Below are 23,852 nucleotides of genomic sequence, written 5' to 3' on the forward strand. Positions count from 1 at the left end.
TTCAGCCCATGCCACAGGGATCTCACTTTGTAATAAAAAAGTATTTATTATATCGGGTCATGGAGCATGAGGGGGAGGTACAGAAGCTGTTTCTAATCCCACGAACCTACCAGGAACAGGTCTGTGAGTTGGCACACGCCCACCTCCTAGGAGGCCATCTGGGCACCAAAAAGACATTAGAGCGTATAAAGCTCCAATTCTATTGGCTAGGAATGGAAGGAACACCTACAGCATGTCCGAGCAGTATTACGGACGCTCAGTAATGCTGGTCTTCGGATTAATTAAGAGAAGCCAAATATTTAGGCTACCTGGTGGGCCGGGATACCGTGAAGCCACAGAGGTCCAAAATAGACACCATTTTGTAATGGCCCCATCCACGAACCAAGCGTCAGGTCCAAGCCTTTCTTGGATTAGCCGGGTACTACTGCCAGTTCGTACCCCAGCTTTCAGAGAGAGCGGCGCCTTTGAGTGATTTGACAAAGAAGAGGGCCCCTAATATTGTGGTATGTACTGAGATGACAGAGGCTGCATTCAGTGACTTGAAAAGGGTCTTGATAACTGCCCCTGTATTGAAATCACCTAATTTTTCACTTCCTTTCATTCTCCAGACAGACAATTCAGACACAGGCCTGGGTGCTGTGTTGAGCCAATGCGTCGATGGTGTGGAACACCCCATTATGTTTCTGAGCCAGAAACTGCTGGACCAGGAGACCAGGTATGCAAGAGAGGCCCTGGCGATCAAATGGGCAGTTACTCAGTTGAGGTACTTCCTCTTGGTTCGGGAGTTTACTCTTGTCACAGATCATGCATCCCTAAAGTGGATGACACTGCAAAAGAAGTCAAATCCTCGGGTCACTAGGTGGTTTCTTGACCTTCAACCTTATAAGTTTTTGCTTGTTCATCGTAAAGGGTACTCTCCAGGCAAATGCCGGTGCTCTCTCTTGTGTCCATGACCTCTCGGTCAGGAAGACAAGCAGGTGCAGGCAGTGTGATGCTCTAGGCAATGTTCTACTGGGAAACCTTGGGTTCTGTCATTCATGAGGATTTTACTTTGACTCTTACAACTGTGCAAATAGGAGTCAACCAAAGGGCTTGAATAATGGTAATTTCATATCCGACCAGGGGGTGGGGGGTGCACTAACTGTCTCTCTGGATCCCTTGCAGACCATTCTCAGGAAATCCCACAAGGTTCCGGCGCCTCAGATGACGTCACTGCCAGTTCCGGCCCTGCCTCTAATAACTTCACTTTCCGGTCCCTGGCCTGATGACATCACTTCTGGTCCTGCCTCTGATGACGTCATTTCCTTCACTGGCTTTTAAAGCCACCATTTTGTTTGTATTCATCAGTTCTGTTTTGAACTCAGTTGAGTAAACAATGCTCTGTTCTACTAAAAGCCTTTTTGCAGCCAGAGGACATTGTACGGGTGGCTGCCCCAAACCTTTACGAAGGTCTAAGTGTCATTCTTACAACACCACCTACCTAAAGATTGTTGCAGACCACATATACCCCTTGACAGTCACCTCTTTAAACAGAACAATGTACACTTCCACAATACAAAAATTGTTATAAATGGTTTGAGGAACACGACATATTTCAAGGTGTTGACTTGGCCTCTAGATTCCCTAGATCTCAATCTGATCAAGCATCCATGAGGTGTTCTGGAAAAACAGAAAGTCTGATCCATTTAGGCCCCACCTTGCAACTTATGAGACTTAAAAAATCTGCTGCTAACATCTTGGTTCTATATACCACAGGAGACCTCCGGAAGTCTTTTGGAGCCAATATTTTGTTGGTGGTTCCCCAACATTACACAGGCACTTCACGCAGCCCTATTAAAGCTGGAGAAAACAAGCAATCCTCTACAGTTTGTTAAATGTGCTTTGTGTGCCTTTCTTAACTTATTGTGTTCCTGGATTTTTTGTTTTGCTCTGATTTTGACTATTCTTTCAGATTCTATATTGGGACTTGTTTTCTACTGGATTGCCTATTTCAGGAAACTCATTATAAGCCTTTTATGCTCCTGACAGCTTCCTTTGTCTCACAGAATTTTTGAAAAATAAATATTTTTGTTCAGAAAGATTCTTTATTTGCCCTTTTTGCTTTACGCTAACGGTTGACGGATCCTTCCTCTTATCGTGCTATTTGTTATAGTTTTTGGAACTATTTAGCTATATTGGCCAGTTTGCCATTCTTGAGGGTCTGATATCTGAGAGGCCTGGGAGTTTGTTCAGAAGTGCTCCTCAATTATTCTCTTTTAGACATTGTTTTCCTTTTTTCTTATAATATTTATCTAAGCATTTCATTTTTTCCTTCCTAATGTCCATACCCTCTTTCATTCAGTTCATATCCACTGACATCTATTTATCAACATACTTATCAATTATCCTTTAGTTATAAAACATTGTCTGTGTTGACATGGCTCAGCCACTGCAAAACATAGACCTGGATTTCTTTTGCAGCTGTTCCACTGTACACATCAAGATCTCCTTCAAGGCCTATGTTTAGTACGTGGTATAATCCATTTTTGCATTTTGCCTTAAGAGTTGTTGCTGTGCTCTGCATTTGCACTTGATGAGGAGTGCTGTGTAAGGACAAAATAGTTTGTACTATTGTATTTCGGAGGTGGCAATGATAGATTCGCCATCTAGTTCTGTGATGTGAACTACTTGTGCTCTGTTTTGAGTATTGTATTTACTCCATTTTTGACACCCTATGCACATTTATCCTACCTATCAAATGATGACTCAGGCGCTGCCGAGAGTGGCAGCCTTTTCAGCAGCTCCGTGTACGACTTTATTTTTCTACTGTTATTTTTCTCTTTTTTAATGATCACTCCTATCATTTTATTCTATGTGGATTCGTTCCCCGGACATACTTACTTTTACAATGTGGGCATGGATTTTTACACACCGAGACTCGTCTATTCAAGTACTCAACTTTGAGCGCTGAGAACAAATGCCAGTGCCGGTGTGGTTCCCTATTTACCCGACGAGGTAAGAAGGCAGTATCGTGGCAGCAGAGCCGGCACTAAGCTAAAAATGAAGCGGCTTGCAAGAAAGTGGCGTTTTAAGCCTTCGGTGCCTTCTGTGATTCTGGGAAATGTGAACTCAATCTCAAATAAGATCGACGAACTGGCTGCACTCGTGAAAAATATCAGAACCCACAGAGAATGCAGTTTGTTGTGCTTTTGCGAAACGTGGCTAACTACCACCATCCCAGATGCTAACGTAGAGCTACCCGGGTTTAGCACAGTTAGAGCAGACAGAGATGCAAGTACAGTGGAACCTCGAGATACAAGTTTAATTCGTTCCAGCACTGAGCTCGTAAAGCGAATTTCTCGTATCTAGAACAAACTTCTCCATTGAAAATAATGGAAATCCAGTTAATCCGTTCCATCCATCCATCCATTTTCCAACCCGCTAAATCCGAACACAGGGTCACGGGGGTCTGCTGGAGCCAATCCCAGCCAACACAGGGCACAAGGCAGGAACCAATCCTGGGCAGGGTGCCAACCCACCGCAGGACACACACAAACACACCCACACACCAAGCACACACTAGGGCCAATTTAGAATCGCCAATCCACCTAACCTGCATGTCTTTGGACTGTGGGAGGAAACCGGAGCGCCCGGAGGAAACCCACGCAGACACGGGGAGAACATGCAAACTCCACGCAGGGAGGACCCGGGAAGCGAACCCAGGTCCCCAGATCACCCAACTGCGAGGCAGCAGCGCTACCCACTGCGCCACCGTGCCGCCCCCGTTAATCCGTTCCGCGCCCCAAAAATATTAACATAAAAATCAATTTTCCTAACAAATAACACTGATAAATAATATGTACTGTAGTCTACCTTTAATAAATAACACTGGTAAATAATATAACTGTAGTTAATTTTTATGAAGAGTCCTGGCTGGCTTGAGGGAGACAATGGGGAGGTGGGGAGGAGGAAACGGGTTACTGTGGGAGAGGCATCGTGGAATAATTATTTTCACGTTAAATGCAAAAAAAAACAATGAAATCACAAGCGCACAAATGCGTAGATCCTCACGCTAGGGGAGAACAAGGAACACTGAGTGAGCTGGCAGGCGGGCAGTGTCAGCTCGTGTGAATCCAGCGGCAGAAAGAGACAGAGGCACGCAGGCAGCCCGAGAGAGAGAGAGCCGCGCACGCACACACAGGCAGGGCATGCAGGCAGCCCGAGAGAGAGCCGCGCACGCACACACAGGCAGCGCCAGAGAGAGACAGAGGCACGCAGGCAGCCCGAGAGAGAGAGCCGCGCACGCACACACAGGCAGCGCCAGAGAGAGACAGAGGCACACACAGAGATAGATAGATAGATAGATAGATAGATAGATAGATAGATAGATAGATAGATAGATAGATAGATAGATAGATAGATAGATAAACAGACAATAACTTTGTATGATGTTAAATGTTAACGTTTAAACCCCCCCCCCCCTCATAGTTTGGGGGAGGAACGATCTCCTCAATCTGTCAGTGGAGCAGGACAGTGACAGCAGTCTGTCGCTGAAGCTGCTCTTCTGTCTGGAGATGACACTGTTTAGTGGATGCAGTGGATTCTCCATAATTGATAGGAGCCTGCTCAGCGCCCATCGCTCTGCTACAGAAGTCAAACTGTCCAGCTCCATGCCAACAATAGAGCCTGCCTTCCTCACCAGTTTGTCCAGGCGTGAGGCGTCCTTTCTTCTTAATGCTGCCTCCCCAGCTCACCACCGCGTAGAAGAGGGCGCTCGCCACAACCGTCTGATAGAACATCTGCAGCATCTTATTGATCTTATTCGAGGCGGATTGGGAAACGTGTCATGCATACCCACAGCCTGGCTCGTGGCTCGTTACGTGAGCCAATGCTCGTATTTAGATCTGAATTTTTCGCTCATACTTTCCTCGTATCTTGAATTTCTCGTATACAGAGGTGATCGTATCTCGGGGTTCCACTGTACCTACGGGAAGCACAAAGGAGGAGGACTCGCTCTCTATGTTAATACACGGTGGTGTAACTCTGGACATGTTAACGTCAAAGTCTCCACTTGCTGCAGGGACATCGAACTGTTGGCCATAAGTTTGCGACCCTATAATATACGGTGGTGTAACTCTGGACATGTTAACGTCAAAGTCTCCACTTGCTTCAGGGACATCAAACTGTTGGCAGTAAGTTTGCGTCCCTATTACTTGCCCAGAGAGTTTGGACACGTAATTGTTGTTAATGTATACATCCCTCATCGGGCGGACGTGGAGACAGCGAGTGACATCATCCATTCTGCTGTTGCTAAGTTACAAACGCAGCACCCTGAGGCGCTTGTGCTAATCGCTGGAGACTTTAACCATGTGACGCTGGACAAAACATTACCTGCCTTCTCCCAGTATGTGGACTGTAACACCCGAGGAAATAAGACTATTGATTTACTGTATGCAAACGTTAAAGACGCATACGGCGCCACCCCGCTGCCTGCGCTTGGGAAAGCAGATCATAACCTGGTTCTGCTTCAGCCTCACTACAAACCAAGAGTGAGGGTCCTACCTACAACAAGATGCTCATTCAGGAAGTGGTCCCCGGAGGCAGAGAAGGCTCTGAGAGAATGCTTTGGAACTACAGACTGGGATATCCTGCAGGGATCACATAGTGAGAAAATTGAGGAGGTTGTTGACTGCACTACTGACTACATCAACTTCTGTATGGACATTGTAGTTCCAGTAAGAACTGTACGCTGCTATGGATTACAAGTGACATCAAGGGCCTTTTGACCAAGAAGAAAAGGGCTTTTAAAGGCGGTGATCAGCATGAGCTCAAGCGCGTGCAGAAGGAACTCTGAGTCCAGCTCAGGGCGGCGAAGGAGCAGTACAGAAGAAAGCTGGAGCAGAAGTTGCAGAATAACAGCATGAAGGAAGTGTGGGATGGGATGAAGATCATCACTGGCTGCAGCTCGAAGCGGGGTGCCACCATCGAGAGAGATGTGAAGAGAGCAAACCAAATGAACAACTTCTTTAACAGGTTTGACCACCCTAATCCACTCTCACTCTCACCTCGGAGTACTGCACCCTCCACACATCCTTCTGCTGATACCAGCATAGGAGAGACATCCCCACCCACAATTACAACAGCGCAGGTGAGCAGAGAGCTGAGGAGACTTTGTGCCAGCAAAGCAGCGGGTCCAGATGGAGTATCGCCACGACTGCTGAAGGTCTGTGCATCGCAGCTGGGGGGTCCTCTACAGCGCATCTTCAACCTGAGCCTGGAACAGGGGAGAGTCCCGAGGCTTTGGAAAACATCTTGCATCACCCCAGTCCCAAAGGTATCACGTCCTAGTGAGCTGAATGACTTCTGGCCTGTTGCTCTGACATCACATGTGATGAAGACCATGGAGAGGCTGCTGCTTCACCACCTGAGGCCACAGGTTCAACATGCCCTCGACCCTCTGCAATTTGCATATCAGGAGAAGGTGGGAGTGGAGGATGCCATCATCTATATGCTACACTGATCCCTCTCCCACTTGGGCAGAGGCAGTGGTGCTGTAAGAAGTATGTTTCTAGACTTCTCTAGAGCCTTCAACACAATCCAACCTCTGCTCCTTAGGGACAAGCTGACAGAAATGGGAGTAGATTCATACCTGGTGGCATGGATCGTGGACTATCTTAAAGACAGACCTCAGTATGTGCGTCTTGGGAACTGCACGTCTGACATTGTGGTCAGCAACACAGGAGCGCCACAGGGGACTACTTTCTCCGGTCCTGTTCAGCCTATATACATCGGACTTCCAATACAACTCGGAGTCCTGCCACGTGCAAAAGTTCGCTGACGACACTGCTATAGTGGGCAGCATCAGGAGTGGGCAGGAGGAGGAGTATAGGGACCTAATCAATGACTTTGTTAAATGGTGCGACTCAAACCACCTACACCTGAACACCAGCAAAACCAAGGAGCTGGTGGTGGATTTTAGGAGGCCCAGACCTCTCATGGGCCCCGTGATCATCAGAGGCGACTGTGTGCAGATGGTGCAGACCTATAAATACCTGGGAGTGAAGCTGGATGATAAATTAGACTGGACTGCCAATACTGATGCTCTGTGTAAGAAAGGACAGAGCCGGTTATACTTCCTTAGAAGGCTGGCGTCCTTCAACATCTGCAATAAGATGCTGCAGATGTTCTATCAGACTGTTGTGGCAAGCGCCCTCTTCTACACGGTGGTGTGCTGGGGAGGCAGCATTAAGAAGAAAGATGCCTCACACCTGGACAAACTGGTGAGGAAGGCAGGCTCTATTGTTGGCATGGAGCTGGACAGTTTGACTTCTGTGGCAGAGCGATGGGCGCTGAGCAGGCTCCTATCAATTATGGAGAATCCACTGCATCCACTAAACAGTGTCATCTCCAGACAGAAGAGCAGCTTCAGCGACAGACTGCTGTCAATGTCCTGCTCCACTGACAGACTGAGGAGATCGTTCCTCCCCCAAACTATGCGACTCTTCAATTCCACCGGGGGGGTAAACGTTAACATCATACAAAGTTATTGTCTGTTTTTACCTGCATTATTATCAATCTTTAATTTAATATTGTTTTTTGTATCAGTATGCTGCTGCTGGAGTATGTGAATTTCCCCCTGGGATTAATAAAGTAGGGCAGCACGGTGGCGCAGTGGGTAGCGCTGCTGCCTCGCAGTTGGGAGATCTGGGGACCCGGGTTCACTTCCCGGGTCCTCCCTGCGTGGAGTTTGCATGTTCTCCCCGTGTCTGCGTGGGTTTCCTCCGGGCGCTCCGGTTTCCTCCCACAGTCCAAAGACATGCAGGTTAGGTGGATTGGCGATTCTCAATTGGCCCTACTGTGTGCTTGGTGTGTGGGTGTGTTTGTGTGTGTCCTGCGGTGGGTTGGCACCCTGCCCGGGATTGGTTCCCTGCCTTGTGCCCTGTGTTGGCTGGGATTGGCTCCAGCAGACCCCCGTGACCCTGTGTTCGGATTCAGCGGGTTGGAAAATGGATGGATTAATAAAGTATCTATCTATCTATCTATCTATCTATCTATCTATCTATCTATCTATCTATCTATCTATCTATCTATCTATCTATCTATATAGAGAGTTTCCTTGGCTGTGTATTTCGGATCATTGTCTTGCTGAAACGTCCACCCTCGTTTCATCTTCAGCATCCTGGTAGATGACAGCAGATTCTTATCAAGAATGTCCCAGTACATTTCTTCATTCATCCTTCCTTCAATTATCTACCTGGAAGGGGGTCTCTCTCTGAATTGCCTTAGTTATATTCGTCCTGGTTACATAGGACTTCTGATACATCCAATTAACTGATGACACTATAACTGAGACCGAATATTTTAAGAAATTGCACACATCTAGTTTTTGTATCATTTTGGCTTATTTTGATTGATATTTTGTATAATTTTATCCTTTATTTTGTGACAGAATTGTTGCACCATTTTGTAAATTGCAGTGATTTTGAGATACATTCCATGGGAGTTGTCATATTGTTATTTAGCAATGGTGCCAATGGCTGTTGTGTGTGTTTGCTAGTTTATTATGTTTGTATGTCATTGAGCATGCCATATTTAAACTGGTGGTGTGTTATCATTGGCATTTTAGATTATAAAATAAATTCTACAGTCATCTACATTATATTGGATTTCTTCAGCTAATCAGGGAAAGTACTTTTACGTAGCTACTAATTTTGCTTTGTTTCTTTAATCATATATTTTGCCCTAATTTTGACTTTAGCTCTTTTCCCGACTATTCTTTTGGTGTGCCCCAAATTTACATCTGAATTCCTTCATACATTTGTTTCTTTTACTTTAACCCCTTTAATGGGAAGTGTGTCTTTAGATCTGTGCTCTGCATGGTTCTGCCATCTAGTGTGATTTTTTTTAACTCGTGGTCATAGTGGCAGAGGTAGAGACATTGTTTACTTGGGTGAAAGTTTTATCGTAGTTTTGAGACCAAAGAATCCCTAACAGCACTTTTTATTTCACTTACCCTCAGTCACATTTCTAAGGGAAAAGGATTTAGTGTTCACATTTATTTTTAGTGGACGGATGTCTTTCTTTCAGCAGTGTACCTTCGTAGCTTTTATTGTACGCAAAGTTACAAACGTGTTTTGAACATTCTTATTTTGTGAGTGGTAAATCAGTTAGTAGTTTTGCCCAGGCTTTGGTGCTTTATACATTTCTCTTTTGAGATTTGTTCCTTCTGTGTAGCAGTTAGACATGTGTTACCCATTATTTGATAATGAAGGATATAGTGACACCGGACAAGTTTCTCTAAAGATGTATAAAATCAAGCCTTTCTTTGGCTATTGCATTTGAAAAATTTCTGGAAGTTACATTCCAGAGGGAGATCTTTCAATCGATGAAAGTTTACTGCTATGGAAAGACTGTCTAGGGTAGAAGGTATAAATTCCGAAAAAAAGATCATGTCTTGGGATGGAATCCTATAAGCTTTGTGAGGCAAAAAGCAGATATGTGTGGAATATGATGATGTACACAGGAAAAGATACAGAACTTGTAAACAATGCAGGAAGGATTGAATGCGTAATTTTACAAAACCATCACAGATTGTGCTAACACTTGCGAAAGCTACTGAATTAGGGTTATCTGATAGGATTAGACAATTACTACAGCAGTCCCAAGCTGTATGAATTTTTGAATTTGATGGAAACTGACACGGTAGGAACAGTAAGATCAAACAGAAAAGACCTGCAAAAATCTGTGATGACAAAAAATTGAAATCGGGAAAAGATGCCGCTGCATTCAGAAATAAGTTGATGGCTTTGAAGTGGAAGGATAAGAGAGATTTTTGTATGCTGAGCAGACATCTCATAAGAGATGTATAGCGTTTTTGTCACACAAGCAGAGGAGAGAAATGATATACTGCTGCAGAGACTGCAATGTTCCACTCTGTGCTTCCGCGCATACCACATGCAACTGGAGTACTAAGTGAAAAATGGAAAATTTGCACATAGGGTAAATAAATCTACAAAAAAAAACCTAGCATGAAATGAGCTTATTGTTGCTAACAAAAAATGTTTAAATAATTTTGTTTGTAGTTTAAAAATGTTTTTCTTCCAACAATTTCAAACATGTCAATTAAATAATATTCTAACAAAATTCAACCATTTCTATTGATAGATTAAAAAACCCCACTAGGGGAGCGACTACTGAAAAAAGGGCCCCCCATTAAAGGGGTTAATACTCAAGCACCTGAGTTACAACATTAGAACAATCTAGATGAGAACAGGCCATTCAGCCCAACAAAGCTCGCCAGTACTATCTACTTATTTATTCCAAAAAAACATCAAGTCGAGTTTTGAAAGTCCCTAAAGTATAATTGTCTACCACACTGCTTGGTAGTTTATTCCAAGTGTCTATCTTCTTTGTGCAAAGAAAAACTTCCTAATGTTTGTGTGAAATTTACCCTTAACAAGTTTCCAACTGCGTCCTGTGTTCTTAATGAACTCATTTTAAAATAACAGTCTCGATCAACTGTACTAATTCCCTTCATAATTTTAAACACTCCAATCATGTCACCTCTTAATCTTCATTTGCTTAAACTGTATAGGCTCAGCTCTTTTAATGTTTCCTCATAATTCAACTGCTGTAGCCCTGGAATCAGCCTAGTTGCTCTTCTCTGGACCTTTTCTAGTAGTGCTATGTTTTTTTTGTAGCCTGGAGACCAAAACTGCACATAGTACCCCAGACTCTTCCACACCAAGTATTTCTTGCCGCAATCACAGCCACAAGTACAATAAAGCACAAGATAGCACCCAGCAACTCTTTGTCTTCTCTCTGTTTCTCACAGATCACTGCTTCCTCCACTCCTCCTTGCAAGCATTATCCATCTTTCTCCTAACTTGGGTTGTCCGTGTGAGGCAGACAGCTCCTTTTACCTAATCTCTGGGAGTTATTCCGGTGACATGATATTGCAGCTCTGAAGAACTTCCAGGTTAGGTTGGATCCCTGTGGAGTAGGGACTCCCAATTCCTGCAGCTCCTCCTGAAGGCCCTCATGGGGCCCAACAAGGCTGTCCCACGGGACTACAATACCCAGCATGCCTTGTGGGCACCCATGAGGGGATCCAACCCTGGGCTCGCTGCCATCTAGTGTCCTGGGGGAGACAAAGCCACTGGGTTACAGGTGAGGGGACAATATCTTTCATGGCTCTCCTGGGTACAGGGCAGGAAACAGACAGCCCTGAGTATGGAGCTAATCATACTGACACATACACCTAAACTGTTGATTGTTAGGCACTTAGCAGCCACTAGGTCATGAGCATATGAGACTTGTTTACCTCACTGAACCCACCAACACTACTGCCACTGAAGGGATAAAAAGAGCTGTGTGAGAATTTGTATCCAATTTCTAAACATGCTAGCTTCTCCAAGCACTCAATTCATTTTATTTCCAGTGTGTATTTGCACTTGTATCTGACCTTTGTGGGAAAGAAGGTGTACAGGCACAAGCACAAGTTGAAATTAAAATAGCATTGCTCAGTAAACTAACATAAAGAGAACATGCAGCAGACTGCATCCAGGTATGATTGGACCCATGATGTTCAAACTGTGAAACTGCATACTACAATGCTTACACTAACTTACACTTAGCAAACTTACACTAAAATCAGCACTTACAAATCAATGTAGCACCAATTCCTTCATCAAATGCGTCATTCTCATTACAGTAATCCCTCGCTATATTGCGCTTCGACTTTCGCGGCTTCACTCTATCACGGATTTTATATGTAAGCATATCTAAATATATAACGCGGATTTTTAGCTGCTTCGCGGGTTTCTGTGGACAATGGGTCTTTTTACTTCTGGTACATGCTTCCTCAGTTGGTTTGCCCAGTTGATTTCATACAAGAGATGCTATTGGCGGATGGCTGAGAAGCTACCCAATCAGAGCGCGCAGTTAAGTTCCTGTGTGCTACTGATTGGCTCAGCGACGGAGTGCTGCATTAACCAGGAAGTCTCATCTCATTCATTCAGCATTAACGTGCTCCTGCTACTGCTTCAGGGGCCGTGTCCAAGTGCCAACAGAAGATGCAAATGATTGCAGAAAAGGTAAAAAGTTTTGGATATGTTGAAGGAAGGGAACAGCTACACCGCTGCAGGACACCATTACGGCATCAATGAGTCCACGATTCTTTTTATTTAAAAAGGAGGAAAAGCATATAAGATCTACGGCCGCAGTGTCCTGTAACCAGGGCGCAAAACGAGTTGCAAGTGGACGTGATAAGGCAGTAGTCTGGATGGAATCTGCTTTAGGGATTTGGATTGAAGAGTGCTGGAAGAAGAACAACGGCGGTGCTACACAGTCGCCTGAAGAGGCTCCTTTAGAAGAGCTGTAACGCTATCCTTTGTTGTGCAGTAAAATTAAACTCATCATTATCGGACAAGTCGTCGTGTCATTGTTGGTGAGTAACCATAATTAATTATCTACGTACAGTACTTATTACATGGACATAGTTTAGTGTCACTATACACACATTTTACTGTATACAATTTTTCTTGCATTATACGTATTTATTGCTGGTGGCCTGTCTGTCGTAATGGCTGAAACATATGTGATATCGGAGATGCTCGATATCTTTAAAATAATATTTAGGTTTTACTGTATATAAACTGTGTTTACATACATAATTTCAACGAATCTTACCTAATATCTAAGAGAATACAAAGGGTTTATGCTGTATAATTGTGCGGGAAATGTTTATAATAGTGTGGGAGAGTTTATAAGGGCTTAAAATATATAAAAATAACCATATGAACATATGGTTTCTACTTCACGGATTTTCACCTTTCGCGGGGGGTTCTGAAACGCAACCCCCGCGATGGAGGAGGGATTACTGTACAGTCAAAACTGTGATTAGAATCTGAATCAAGTATTGTGTGTAACAGTGTGTAAAAATGCACTATTGCAGAAGCCATTTACTTCCTTTTACTCACAGCTGTAACATGTCATATAAATGACCAATCGTAGATAACAATATATGATTAGAATGGCCTGATCTTCAGCTATCCAATGTTAATGAGCCCTTCACTGTATGTGGCATAAGGCAGGTAAGGTCTTTGATAAAAGCAGATTCACTAAGCTGTGATACGCTGTTTGCCTCAGGTTACAGTGCATCCGGAAAGTATTCACAGCGCATCACTTTTTCCACATTTTGTTATGTTACAGCCTTATTCCAAAATGGATTAAATTCATTTTTTTCCTCAGAATTCTACACACAACACCCCATAATGACAACGTGAAAAAAGTTTACTTGAGGTTTTTATTAAAAAAAAAAAAAAAAAATGAATTTAATCCATTTTGGAATAAGGCTGTAACATAACGAAATGTGGAAAAAGTGCTGCGCTGTGAATACTTTCCGGAGGCACTGTATACGTGCATATATCATAAGTCATAAATATTTCATGTTGTCTGCTCTCTTCCATTATTATTTGAAAGAAGACACCCTTGGGTAGGTAAAAATACCATTATTGTTCTTGAATGACTTGCTGGTTTACTGCAACATACATAAACAACTTTAATTATGGCTGTGTCCTGCCAGTTGAACACTTCATGCATAAGTGGCTACCAAAACCCAGGCAAATTTTCACCTTTACCAATTTGCATACAGAGGTGGTTGGAGGATGCCACAGCAACACTTCTGAGTTTATTGTGTGAGGACTTGAAAGAACCAAAAAAAAAAAACACGTAAGATTTCTACTTATAGATTTCCTGTCAACTTTTAATACAATTCAACCCTACATTTTAGTTGACAAACTGATTGGTAAATTCTGTTTGGATCCTAACTTGGTGGGGTGGATTCTGTTGGACTTTTTAACTAACTGAACCCAAAGAGTGTGTGTTAATGGCTGTTTTTCTTCTAGACCTAACACATCCATGGGGGCACCTCAAGGCTGTGGTCTGTCTCCTCTTTATCTTATATATAAATGACTACATGAGATCACAGAAGAACAGACATATCCATACATTTACTGATGGCTCTGTCATTGTCAGTCTGCTACAAGAGAAGAAGGACAGACATGGACCGGTTGTTGATGAATTTGTACAATGTTGTGATGGTTTATTTTTACAGCTAAATATCTGTAAGGCAAAGGATACATTTGTAGTTTTTAAGTGCTCCCTTCCTCCCACTATCTCAACATCAATTAAAAAAGAGAAAGTCGATGTGGACGAGCAGTATAAATATCTATCGTCAATCACTGATAACAAATTAAACTTTCATCTTAACACAGAACAAATTTGTAAGTAGGGGCAGATACGGTTATTCTTTCTTAGGAAATTCAATAGTTTTAAATTGGACAAAACCACACTTTTTTATAAGTATTTTTAAAATTATTTTTTTGCAGCAGCGGTGCAGTGGTAGCACTGCTGCCTCTCAGTTAGGAGACCCGGGTTCGCTTCCCGGGTCATCCCTGCATGGAGTTTGCATGTTCTCCCCATGTCTCTGTGGGTTTCCTCCGGGTGCTCCAGTTTGCTCCCACAGTCCAAAGACATGCAGGTTAGGTGCATTGGGGATCCTAAATTGTCCCTGGTATGTGTTTGGTGTGTGTGTGGGTGTGTGCCCCAGGGTTTGTTTCCTGCCTTGTGCCCTGGGATTGGCTCCAGCAGACCCCCATGACCCTGTAGTTAGGATATAGCGGGTTGGATAATGGATGGATGAATTATTTTGCAGCAGACCTCTGTGACTGAACTATATTACAAACAGGTTATATTGAAGGCTCAATAACCACCCTCTATTTCCTAAATATAAATTGTTGCAGATTTAAGTTCTCAGGTGTAAAGAGCAACAAATTTGAGAACTCTTTTATTTCTAGAACTACAAACATTTTGATTTCTCCTGTTTGCTGAATTCTGAGTTATTATTTTGTGTGTGGATTGAGGTAATTATCCTTCTTTGTACTTATCTTGAGTGTTTGTACTTATAATAGCCCTGTTTGTCAATTGATATGTCTTGGTTTATTTTCTTGTATCTAGGTAATAGCACCCTAGCCGCCATAAAAAATCTCACACTGTTCCATTCCATCTGAACTAGTGTGGTGCTGAGGTGTCACCCATTGCAGGGCTGCACTCAGGTCCTAATCTGGGATCCTGAGTTGATTTGTCATGTGGTGGGTGCGACAATGTGCTGTATCAGTGCATGCTCCTAACCTCTCACTCTGTGTAATAGTGTCTTATGTTTTCTACTTTCCTGCTGCAAACAAATTTTCCCCTGGGATAATAAAATCTACCTTATGTAAGACAGAGATATATATTCTATCAGAAAGCCCAGATATGAGCTGATGGGATATTAGCTGTTGTTTGTTTGTTTCTAGACCAAGTTATGTTCTTTCATTTTTAAAAGTAAGGAAGATAACAAACATGCATGATGCTAAGGCTACTCAAGCTTATCCACACTAGAACACGACACTACTCTCATGATGTGACAGAACTTACAGCTCTTGTATGATGTAGTATTCTTTTTTGGTTTCAAATGTATCAATTAGCTGGAGAATGTTCGGATGACTGACCCTAAAAAATAAAAACAGACAAATATTAATTTACAAATAATGCATGCATTTCACACTAACAAATATCAACACACTGAACATTCTTCAGTATTGGTAGTCACTGTCTTGAGCTACCACTTGCTACAGCAGCCCTAGTGTCTCTTTTTATTACTGTGGTTAAAACATTTCTACTCTCTTATTCCTTGTCAGAAATCAACATATAGTTAAATATTAATATGACATGAAGAAAGAAATTTCAGTTGCTCTTGATTTCATAACACACTTTTTATCCTTTGTTGCCATTTACCAGTCGATCTATGTTCCTACCCTCACCTATGGTCATGAGCTATGGGTAGTGACCGAAAGAACGAGATCACGAATACAAGCGGCTGAAATGAGTTTCTTCCGCAGGGTGTCTGGGCTCTCCCTTAAAGATAGGGTGAGAAGCTCAGTCATCCGGGAGGGGCTCAGAGTAAAGCCGCTGTTCCTCCGCATCGAGAGGAGTCGGATGAGGTGGCTTGGGCATCTGATCAGGATGCCTCCTGGATGCCTCCCTGGTGAGGTGTTCCTGGCATGTCCAACCGGGAGGAGGCCCAGGGGAAGACCCAGGACTCGCTGGAGGGACTATGTCTCCCGGTTGGCCTGGGAACGCCTCGGGATTCTCCCGGAAGAGCTAGAAGAAGTGGCCGGGGAGAGGGAAGTCTGGGTATCTCTGCTCAAGCTGCTAGCCCCGTGACCCAACCTTGGCTAAGCGGAAGAGGATGGATGGATGGATGGACTTTTCACTGTCTATTGCTTTTATTGTGCACATTTTCATCCTCTGTTGATGATGCGGTCACATGGACATTTAAAAAAGATATTGATTTTAGTTAGAAACAGATAACATTCCATACAAATCAAACTTAATAAAACAAAATTCAACCCTGATCCAGGAGAAAGAGATGAGAGCCAACAAGCAAAGCTACTCTTTAAAAGCAGCAAAATGTTGCTGATTAGATCTTATCATATTTTTAGATTCTATCATATATTAAAAAGGTTTTGAACAGCTCCTTTAAGTGAGAATTTAATTTTTTTCAATAATAGTATCGAACATCAGTTACCCACTGCCTTGAAAGTGGTGGGGTGGAATTCTTTAAATTGAGCAAGATAAGTCTGTGTGCTAGTAGTGAAGTAAAGGCAATTGCTGTTTTTTTTGTCCTTCTCCACTTTAAGCCTGTCTGGGAGTACACCAAAAACAGCTGTTAATGGGTTTGCAGTGATTTTAACACAAGTATCTGATAGGCATTCAAAGATTTTTGTCCAAAATGTTGTTAATTTGGTGAACACTGAGAACTTATGGCCCAATGAGGCTAGAGCTAGATTAAAACGTTCACTGGTTGAATCTTGCCCTGGAAATATTTTGGACAATTTTAAATGAGATAAATGTGCTTGATAAAAGATTTTAAGTTGAATGACTGAATCAAAGTCAGAGTGAACTTTATTGTCATCTCAACCATATACAAGTATACAGATAGACAAAATTGCGAAGCTCAGGGTCCACAGTGTAACAACATGACGTGCAAATAATAAATTAAAAACAGAATTAAAATTTAAATTTAAAGTTAAAACACAAACAAGACAAGACATTGTGCAAAGACAAGACAAAGAAGTAGCAGCAATATTGACGTGTAGTTAGCAATATGAACATTGATGCAATGTATGGTATTGCAATCTAGATACATAAATATAGTCAATAGATATGTAATATAATAAATAATAGATATAGACAATACAGAAATTATTAGTGTATGATAATAGTTGTTTAAGACATAAACATGTGTAAACATCGACTGGCCAGAATGTTTCACAGCAGAAGGATATCAAGGGTGTCAAAATACTTAAAGGTCAGTATGAGATTTTCAGTTCTTTTTCTACATGCATATTAGTCTTTGCAGGAAAGTGGCTTGCATGTATAAAAGTTCTGTTTTTAGAGGTGGTTGAGGCCGTGTGGAAGATCCCAGGGGGCAGCATGGTGTTAAGGAGTCTAACAGCTTGGGGGTAAAAACTCTCCTGCAGTCTGGCAGATCTGGCTCTGATGCTGCGCTATCTTCTCTTGGATGGCAGAAGTGTGAAAAGTCTATGAGAGGGGTGTAAGGGGTCCTGCACAATGCTGCAGGCCTTGCGGACACTGCGTTTGTAAAATATGTCCTGTAGTGAAGGGAGAGGCACCCCAATAATATTCTCTGCTGTCTTCACTATCCTTTGCAGGTGCTTGCAGTTGGATATGTTGCAGTTGCCATACCGGACAGTGATGCAGCTGGTCAGAACACTCTCAATGGTGCCTCTGTAGAACATGGTGTGGATGGAAGGGGGAAGACTTGCTTGCTTCAGCCACCTCAGGAAGTATAGTCTCTGCTGGGCTTCCTTGATTAGTGATGAGGTGTTGTGTCTCCACGTAAGTTCCCCAGTTATGTGCACACCAAGGAACTTGGTACTCCTAACAGTCTCCACATCTAAACTGTTGATGCTGAGTGGGATGTGGGCTGGATGTGATTTTCTGAATTCCACAATTATCTCTTTTGTCTTGTCAACAGTGACAGATAGATTGTTGTCTTCACACCATGCAGACAGCCGTTCGACCTCATCTCTGTAAGCTGTTTCATTATCCCTGCTTATCAGTCCCAGCACCGTCATATCATCCGCAAACTTGATGATGTGGTTGGTGTTGTGCGTGGCTGTGCAGTCATGAGTCAGCAGGGTGAACAGCAGTGGACTAAGCACGCAGCCCTGCGGCGCTCCAGTGCTCAGTGTGATGTTGCTGGAAGTGTTGCAGCCCATCCGAACTGACTGGGGCCTCTCTGTCTAGAAGACCAGGATCTAATTGCAGAGGGTGGTGTCCAGACCCAACCTGCTCAGTTTTACAACCAGCTTTTGAGGGATGATTGTGTTGAAGGCAGAGCTAAAGTCTATGAATAGCATCCTGACATATGTGTCTTTTTTATCCAGATGTGTCAGGGAGAGGTGAAGGGCAGAGCACATGGCATCCTCAGTTGACCTGTTTGAGCGGTATGCAAACTGAAGAGGGTCAAGGGAGGCAGGGAGATTAGTCTTTATGTGTGACATGACTAACCTTTTGAAGCACTTCATTATGATTGGCGTGAGTGCAACTGGTCAATAGTCCATCAAATACGGTATATGTTTGAGAAGGTAGAAAAAGGTGGTTGTCATGTAGAGGTGCAACAGATAAACTGTTGGCATGGAATTTTGTGGGTCAGATATATACAGTACCATATAATCTGCATAAAGTGGTATTTTCTGTTCAAGTCCTTCTCTGAAAATCACCTTTATCACTGATGCATTTTGAAAGTATACAGCCAATGGTTCAAAGGTGATTCCAATCAAGTGACTGTTTTTTAACACAGTATGTTAAAGCACCAACACGGGGTGAAGCTTGTCTGGATTTAGTATTTTGTAATAATCAAGATAGAATTGAGGGTGTAGAGGTGATTGAACTATTAGGGTCAAGTGACCATAATATAATACAATTCTCAGTATTTTGTAAGAGTGCAGATGCAAAGACTAAAATTGTTAAGTTGAACTTTGGTAGGGCAAATTTAGACCAGATGCAACAAAGTCTAATGAGGATAGACTGGGATAAGCTTTTAAGTGTGGAGACAGTCAAAGAGCAGTGGAACAGGTTTAAAAATGTTTTACATGTAATGCAGGACAGATACATACCTAAAATTGGAATTAATAGGAAATTAAAAAAAAAACTCCACAGTGGATTAATAATGATTTAAAAAATAAGCTGCAAAGGAAAAAACTGCTTTATACAGCATATAAGACTAATGACTGCAAGGTGAATCATAGAGTGTATGAGAACATGAGGGCAACCATTAAGAAGGACATCAGGGAGGCTAAAAGACAGTTGGAGTGGAATATAGCAGATAAGGCAAAAGAAGACCATGAGAGATTCTTTCAATATTTTAGTAGTAAAAAGAACAGTCAAGGAGGAGGTCAAGTGCATCAGAAATAGTAAAGGGGAATTTAAAGATAAAGACAATGAAATAGCGGATGCCCTAAACTTATATTTTTCTGAGATGTTCACAAGTGAACAAGTGGATAACATCCCAGAGGTAAACAGGACTACTAAGGAGGTACTGAGGGATTTGGAAATTGCAGAGGAAACAGTACTGTTCAGATTAAATAGGCTGAAATCAAACAAATCACCAGGACCAGATAATATTTACCCTCGAGTTCTTAAGGAGGCTTGTGAGTACATATATAAACCCTTGACACATATTTTTAGGAAGTTACTGCGCACTGGAGAGATTCCAAAGGACTGGAAAATGGTAAATATCATCCCATTATATAAAAAGGGTGACAGGGCAGATCCAAGCAACTATAGGCCAGTAAGCTTAACATGCATCACAGGAAAAATAATGGGAGGAATTATTAAGGATAAGATTGAGCAACACCTGGCAAGGACAGGAGTTATTCTGAACAGTCAGCATGGGTTCAGAAGAGGAAGGTCGTGTTTTACTAACATGCTGGAATCCTGTGAGAAGTAAACAAAAGGATATGATCAAAGTGGAGCATATGATATTATTTATCTTAACTATCAGAAAGCATTTGTTAAGGTGCCACATGAAAGGTTGGGTATCAAACTAAAAGAAGTGGGAGTTCAGGGTGATGTTTTTAGATGGGTGCAGAATTGGCTCAGACACAGGAAGCAGAGGGTGACGGTGCAAGGAATCTCATCAGAATTGGCCGATGTTAAGAGTGGTGTTCCACAGGGGTCAGTGCTAGGGCCGCTGCTATTTTTCATCTCTCTATTATAAAAAAAAACTTGGGACGACACTGCGACGAGACATGATCTTTTGAAGAGAGATCTTTGAGAAACAGAGAGACACTTTCATTTTCCGCGAGACGGGCAAGTCACGTCATACTTACAACCTTTGGAAGCAAGTCCCGTGATACACATGCAGAGAAGGTTAGAGATAATGGAAGTAGGAAAATTTGAAAGTCTCAAGAAAATGAGAGTAAAGCTCACATTAGTGCAAACAAACAGAAAATATCACTTTGTGAAATAACGGAACAGCGAAAAGAGATCGAATAGTGTTTGAGGATGTCTGGGGGAGAAGAGATACATAGCAGTGACTTTAAAACGTTTGAAGTGCAGATCACGTGGCATGGGAGCAGCAGCAAGCCAGCAGGTGATCGAGCAAAGAGGAGGTAAAAAAAAGGAATTTGTTTCCCATTGTATCACCGTTTAACAGGGGTTTCAGAGGAGTGGCCGTGTCTCCTTGGGATGCATTCAGCCCTCCTCTTCACAACAACGCGTAGCTCTTGGTGTTGGGTGATGGAAGTGGTTGGCGAGCAACATAAGCAGGGGGCAAAATCCCCTAGTATATATAAATGATTTAGATTGGAATATAAGTAAAAAGATGGTTAAGTTTGCAGATGATACCAAGATAGGTGGATTATCAGATAATTTGGAATCCGTTATATCATTACAGAAAGACTTGGATAGCATACAGGTCTGGGCAGATTTGTGGCAGATGAAATTTAATGTCAGAAAATGTAAAGTATTACACATAGGAAGTAAAAATGTTAGGTTTGAATACACAATGGGAGGTCGGAAAATTGAGGGTACATCTTATGAGTAGGATTTAGGAGTCATAGTGGACTCTAAGCTATTGACTTCCCGACAGTGTTCAAAAGCCATTAAGAAGGCAAACTGAATGTTAGATTATATAGCACAATGCGCGGAGTACAAGGTTATCCTCAACCTTTATAATGCACTAGTGAGGCCTCATCTAGAGTACTGTGTGAAGTATTAAGTAGCCAAAATGTAGCCATAAGTACATATGTAGTTTTGCACAATGCCTCTAGGCCTCATTACTATAGTACCTTCAATAATAGCAATTCCCCTATCATTGTCATCGTCTGCTGGGTATAATACATTTTATGAAGGGTAATATAGAATATGATTTCAAAACTAAATATCAATTGATATAGCTTAGGGAAGATATTAAGCACCTGAATAATAACAGAGAATACTGAATATAATACAGAGTCTAAGTTGAATGGAGATGGAACATAAAATGGAGTAAAAAGTGAACATGATTAGTGCCCTGCTTAAATACTGCTTTAGAAATTGCTAACAGGATAATATAATTCAAGTAAAGTTTTGAAGTTTCCTAAAGTACTACTCTCTACCACACTAATTGGTGACTTATTTCATGTGTCTGTGGTTGTCTGTGTGTAGAAAAACCTCCTAATGTTTGTGTTAAATTTACCAAGTTCCCAACTGTGCCCCAGTGTTCTTGTTGAACTCATTCTAAGGTGACTGTCCCAATCAATTGTACTCTTTCCTTTTATAATTTTAACACTTCAATCATGTCACCTCTTAATCTCCTTTTGCTTAAAATAAAAAGGCTCAGCTGTTTAAATCTTTCTTCATAACTCATCCCCTGTAGCCCTGGTATCAGCCTTGTTGCTGTTCACTGGACTTTTTCTGGTGCTATTATGTCTTTTTTGTAGCCTGAAGACCAAAACTGCACAGAGTACTCCTAATCTATGTATTGTAAAGCTTCAGCATAACCTCCTTAGACTTGTACCCCACAAATTGTGCTATATAACCTAACCTATTACCTATATAACCTTAATGGTTTCAGAATGCTGCCTGGAAGTTGATAGTGATGAGTCCACTACGACTCCTAAATCCTTCTCATGAAGCATACTTTTTTGAGACCTCATATTGAGTATTAAAATCTTAATCCGGCACATATCTGTTCAATCCGGTATGCTGTCTAAACTCTTCTGTAATGACTCAACAGATTACTAAACTAGGCTGCCGTGCAAATTAAAAATCAATATGATCCAGCTTCTTCAGATAGGGACTGGGACTCTGTTTTAATTACAGGATCTGTGAACTTCTCCCTAATCCTCTAAAAACATTTATCTTATTCTGCTGTCTGAAACAGGTCTTTACACTTTTTGAAAATGCAACAAACTTCACATATATAATATAATGGTGAATGACTATTTTATTTATTTATTTTTAATGAGAAGTATTAGCACTCCTATCCCTGGTTTGTTTCTCACACACAAGGAGTCATCTCTTATTAAGATTTCCTATTCATTATTTAGTTAAATAATCTGCAGTTTGGTTCTCTTTCATTTGAGATGAGCTCTGCTTTTGTATTTCAGATTGCAGAGAAATCCTTTGTGTGGATTACCTTACAAAATAACCTAATAGTTAGCAACTGCAGATAGATATTATTAATCTATCCCCTATGACCTATTTGTGTGTGCTTTACTTAATTGTAGCATCTTGTCTCTGAAAATTAAGCACGTGGCACTAGTTGTCATTCGGGTATCACAGTTGGGGGTCATCTGTCGACACATAACAAAAAAATAAACTCCCTGCAAAATGTCACTCTATAACAGTGAACCAATCAAAAACCTCTTAACTTAATATAACCACTTTGATCATTCCACTCACCTGTGACGCCTTATTGCTGAAACCCAAGCAAGTGGCATACAAGAAAAAAAAATCCTTGAATGTGGTCAGTGTGCTTCCTCCAGGATGTCTGGAGCCTTAGGCAATTACCTAGATCACCTAAGCGATGTGGTGGCTCCATTTATTATAAACTAGCAAAATACCCGCGCTTCGCAGCGGAGAAGTAGTGTGTTAAAGAGGTTATGAAAAAGTAAAGGAAACATTTTAAAAATAACGTAACATGATTGTCAATGTAATTGTGTTGTCATTGTTATGAGTGTTGCTGTCATATATATATACATGTACACATATACACACACATATACACACATATACAGATATATTATATATACATATACAGATATATTTTTTATATATATATTTTATATATATATATATATATATATATATATATATATATATATATATATATATATATATATATATATATGTACACATATATACATACATACATACATATACAGACATAGATGCACTTACAATAACATAGAAATCAATATAAACAACGTTAACATCATTATCATATGAGAATATGAAGTAATATATAAGAAGCACATTTCATATAAATATAAATTATTAAACAGTAAAATCTTCTTCTATAATTTGCTACCGTGGCTTTTCGTTGGTCTGTCCAGGATTTTAAATCACCTGTAGCTTGCAAACAGTTTCACCTATTGACTTGAAATCTGGTACACATATAATACGTCACGTCTGCTATCCGCTTTATGGGTGATGATTGTATTACTCTTTTTATGTTTATTTTATTTTAGAATCAACTCCTATCTGCGCACACCAGGGCGGCCGTGGGCAGATGCGTATGGTGTATTCACTCCATG

General features: G+C 41.6%; 1 protein-coding gene across 1 annotated transcript in view; it reads right to left on the reverse strand.

Moving 5' to 3' along the window:
• LOC114661352 (caM kinase-like vesicle-associated protein) overlaps window positions 1–23,852 on the reverse strand; it is a 700,116-nt gene that overhangs the window by 180,793 nt on the left and 495,471 nt on the right. The window contains exon 4 of the mRNA XM_051934313.1: window positions 15,457–15,531. Coding sequence (XP_051790273.1) covers window positions 15,457–15,531 — 75 coding nt within the window. The remainder of the gene's footprint in view (window positions 1–15,456; window positions 15,532–23,852) is intronic.

Source organism: Erpetoichthys calabaricus, chromosome 11 (genome assembly GCF_900747795.2).
Source record: "Erpetoichthys calabaricus chromosome 11, fErpCal1.3, whole genome shotgun sequence".
In the NCBI taxonomy this organism is placed as follows: Eukaryota; Metazoa; Chordata; class Cladistia; order Polypteriformes; family Polypteridae; genus Erpetoichthys; species Erpetoichthys calabaricus.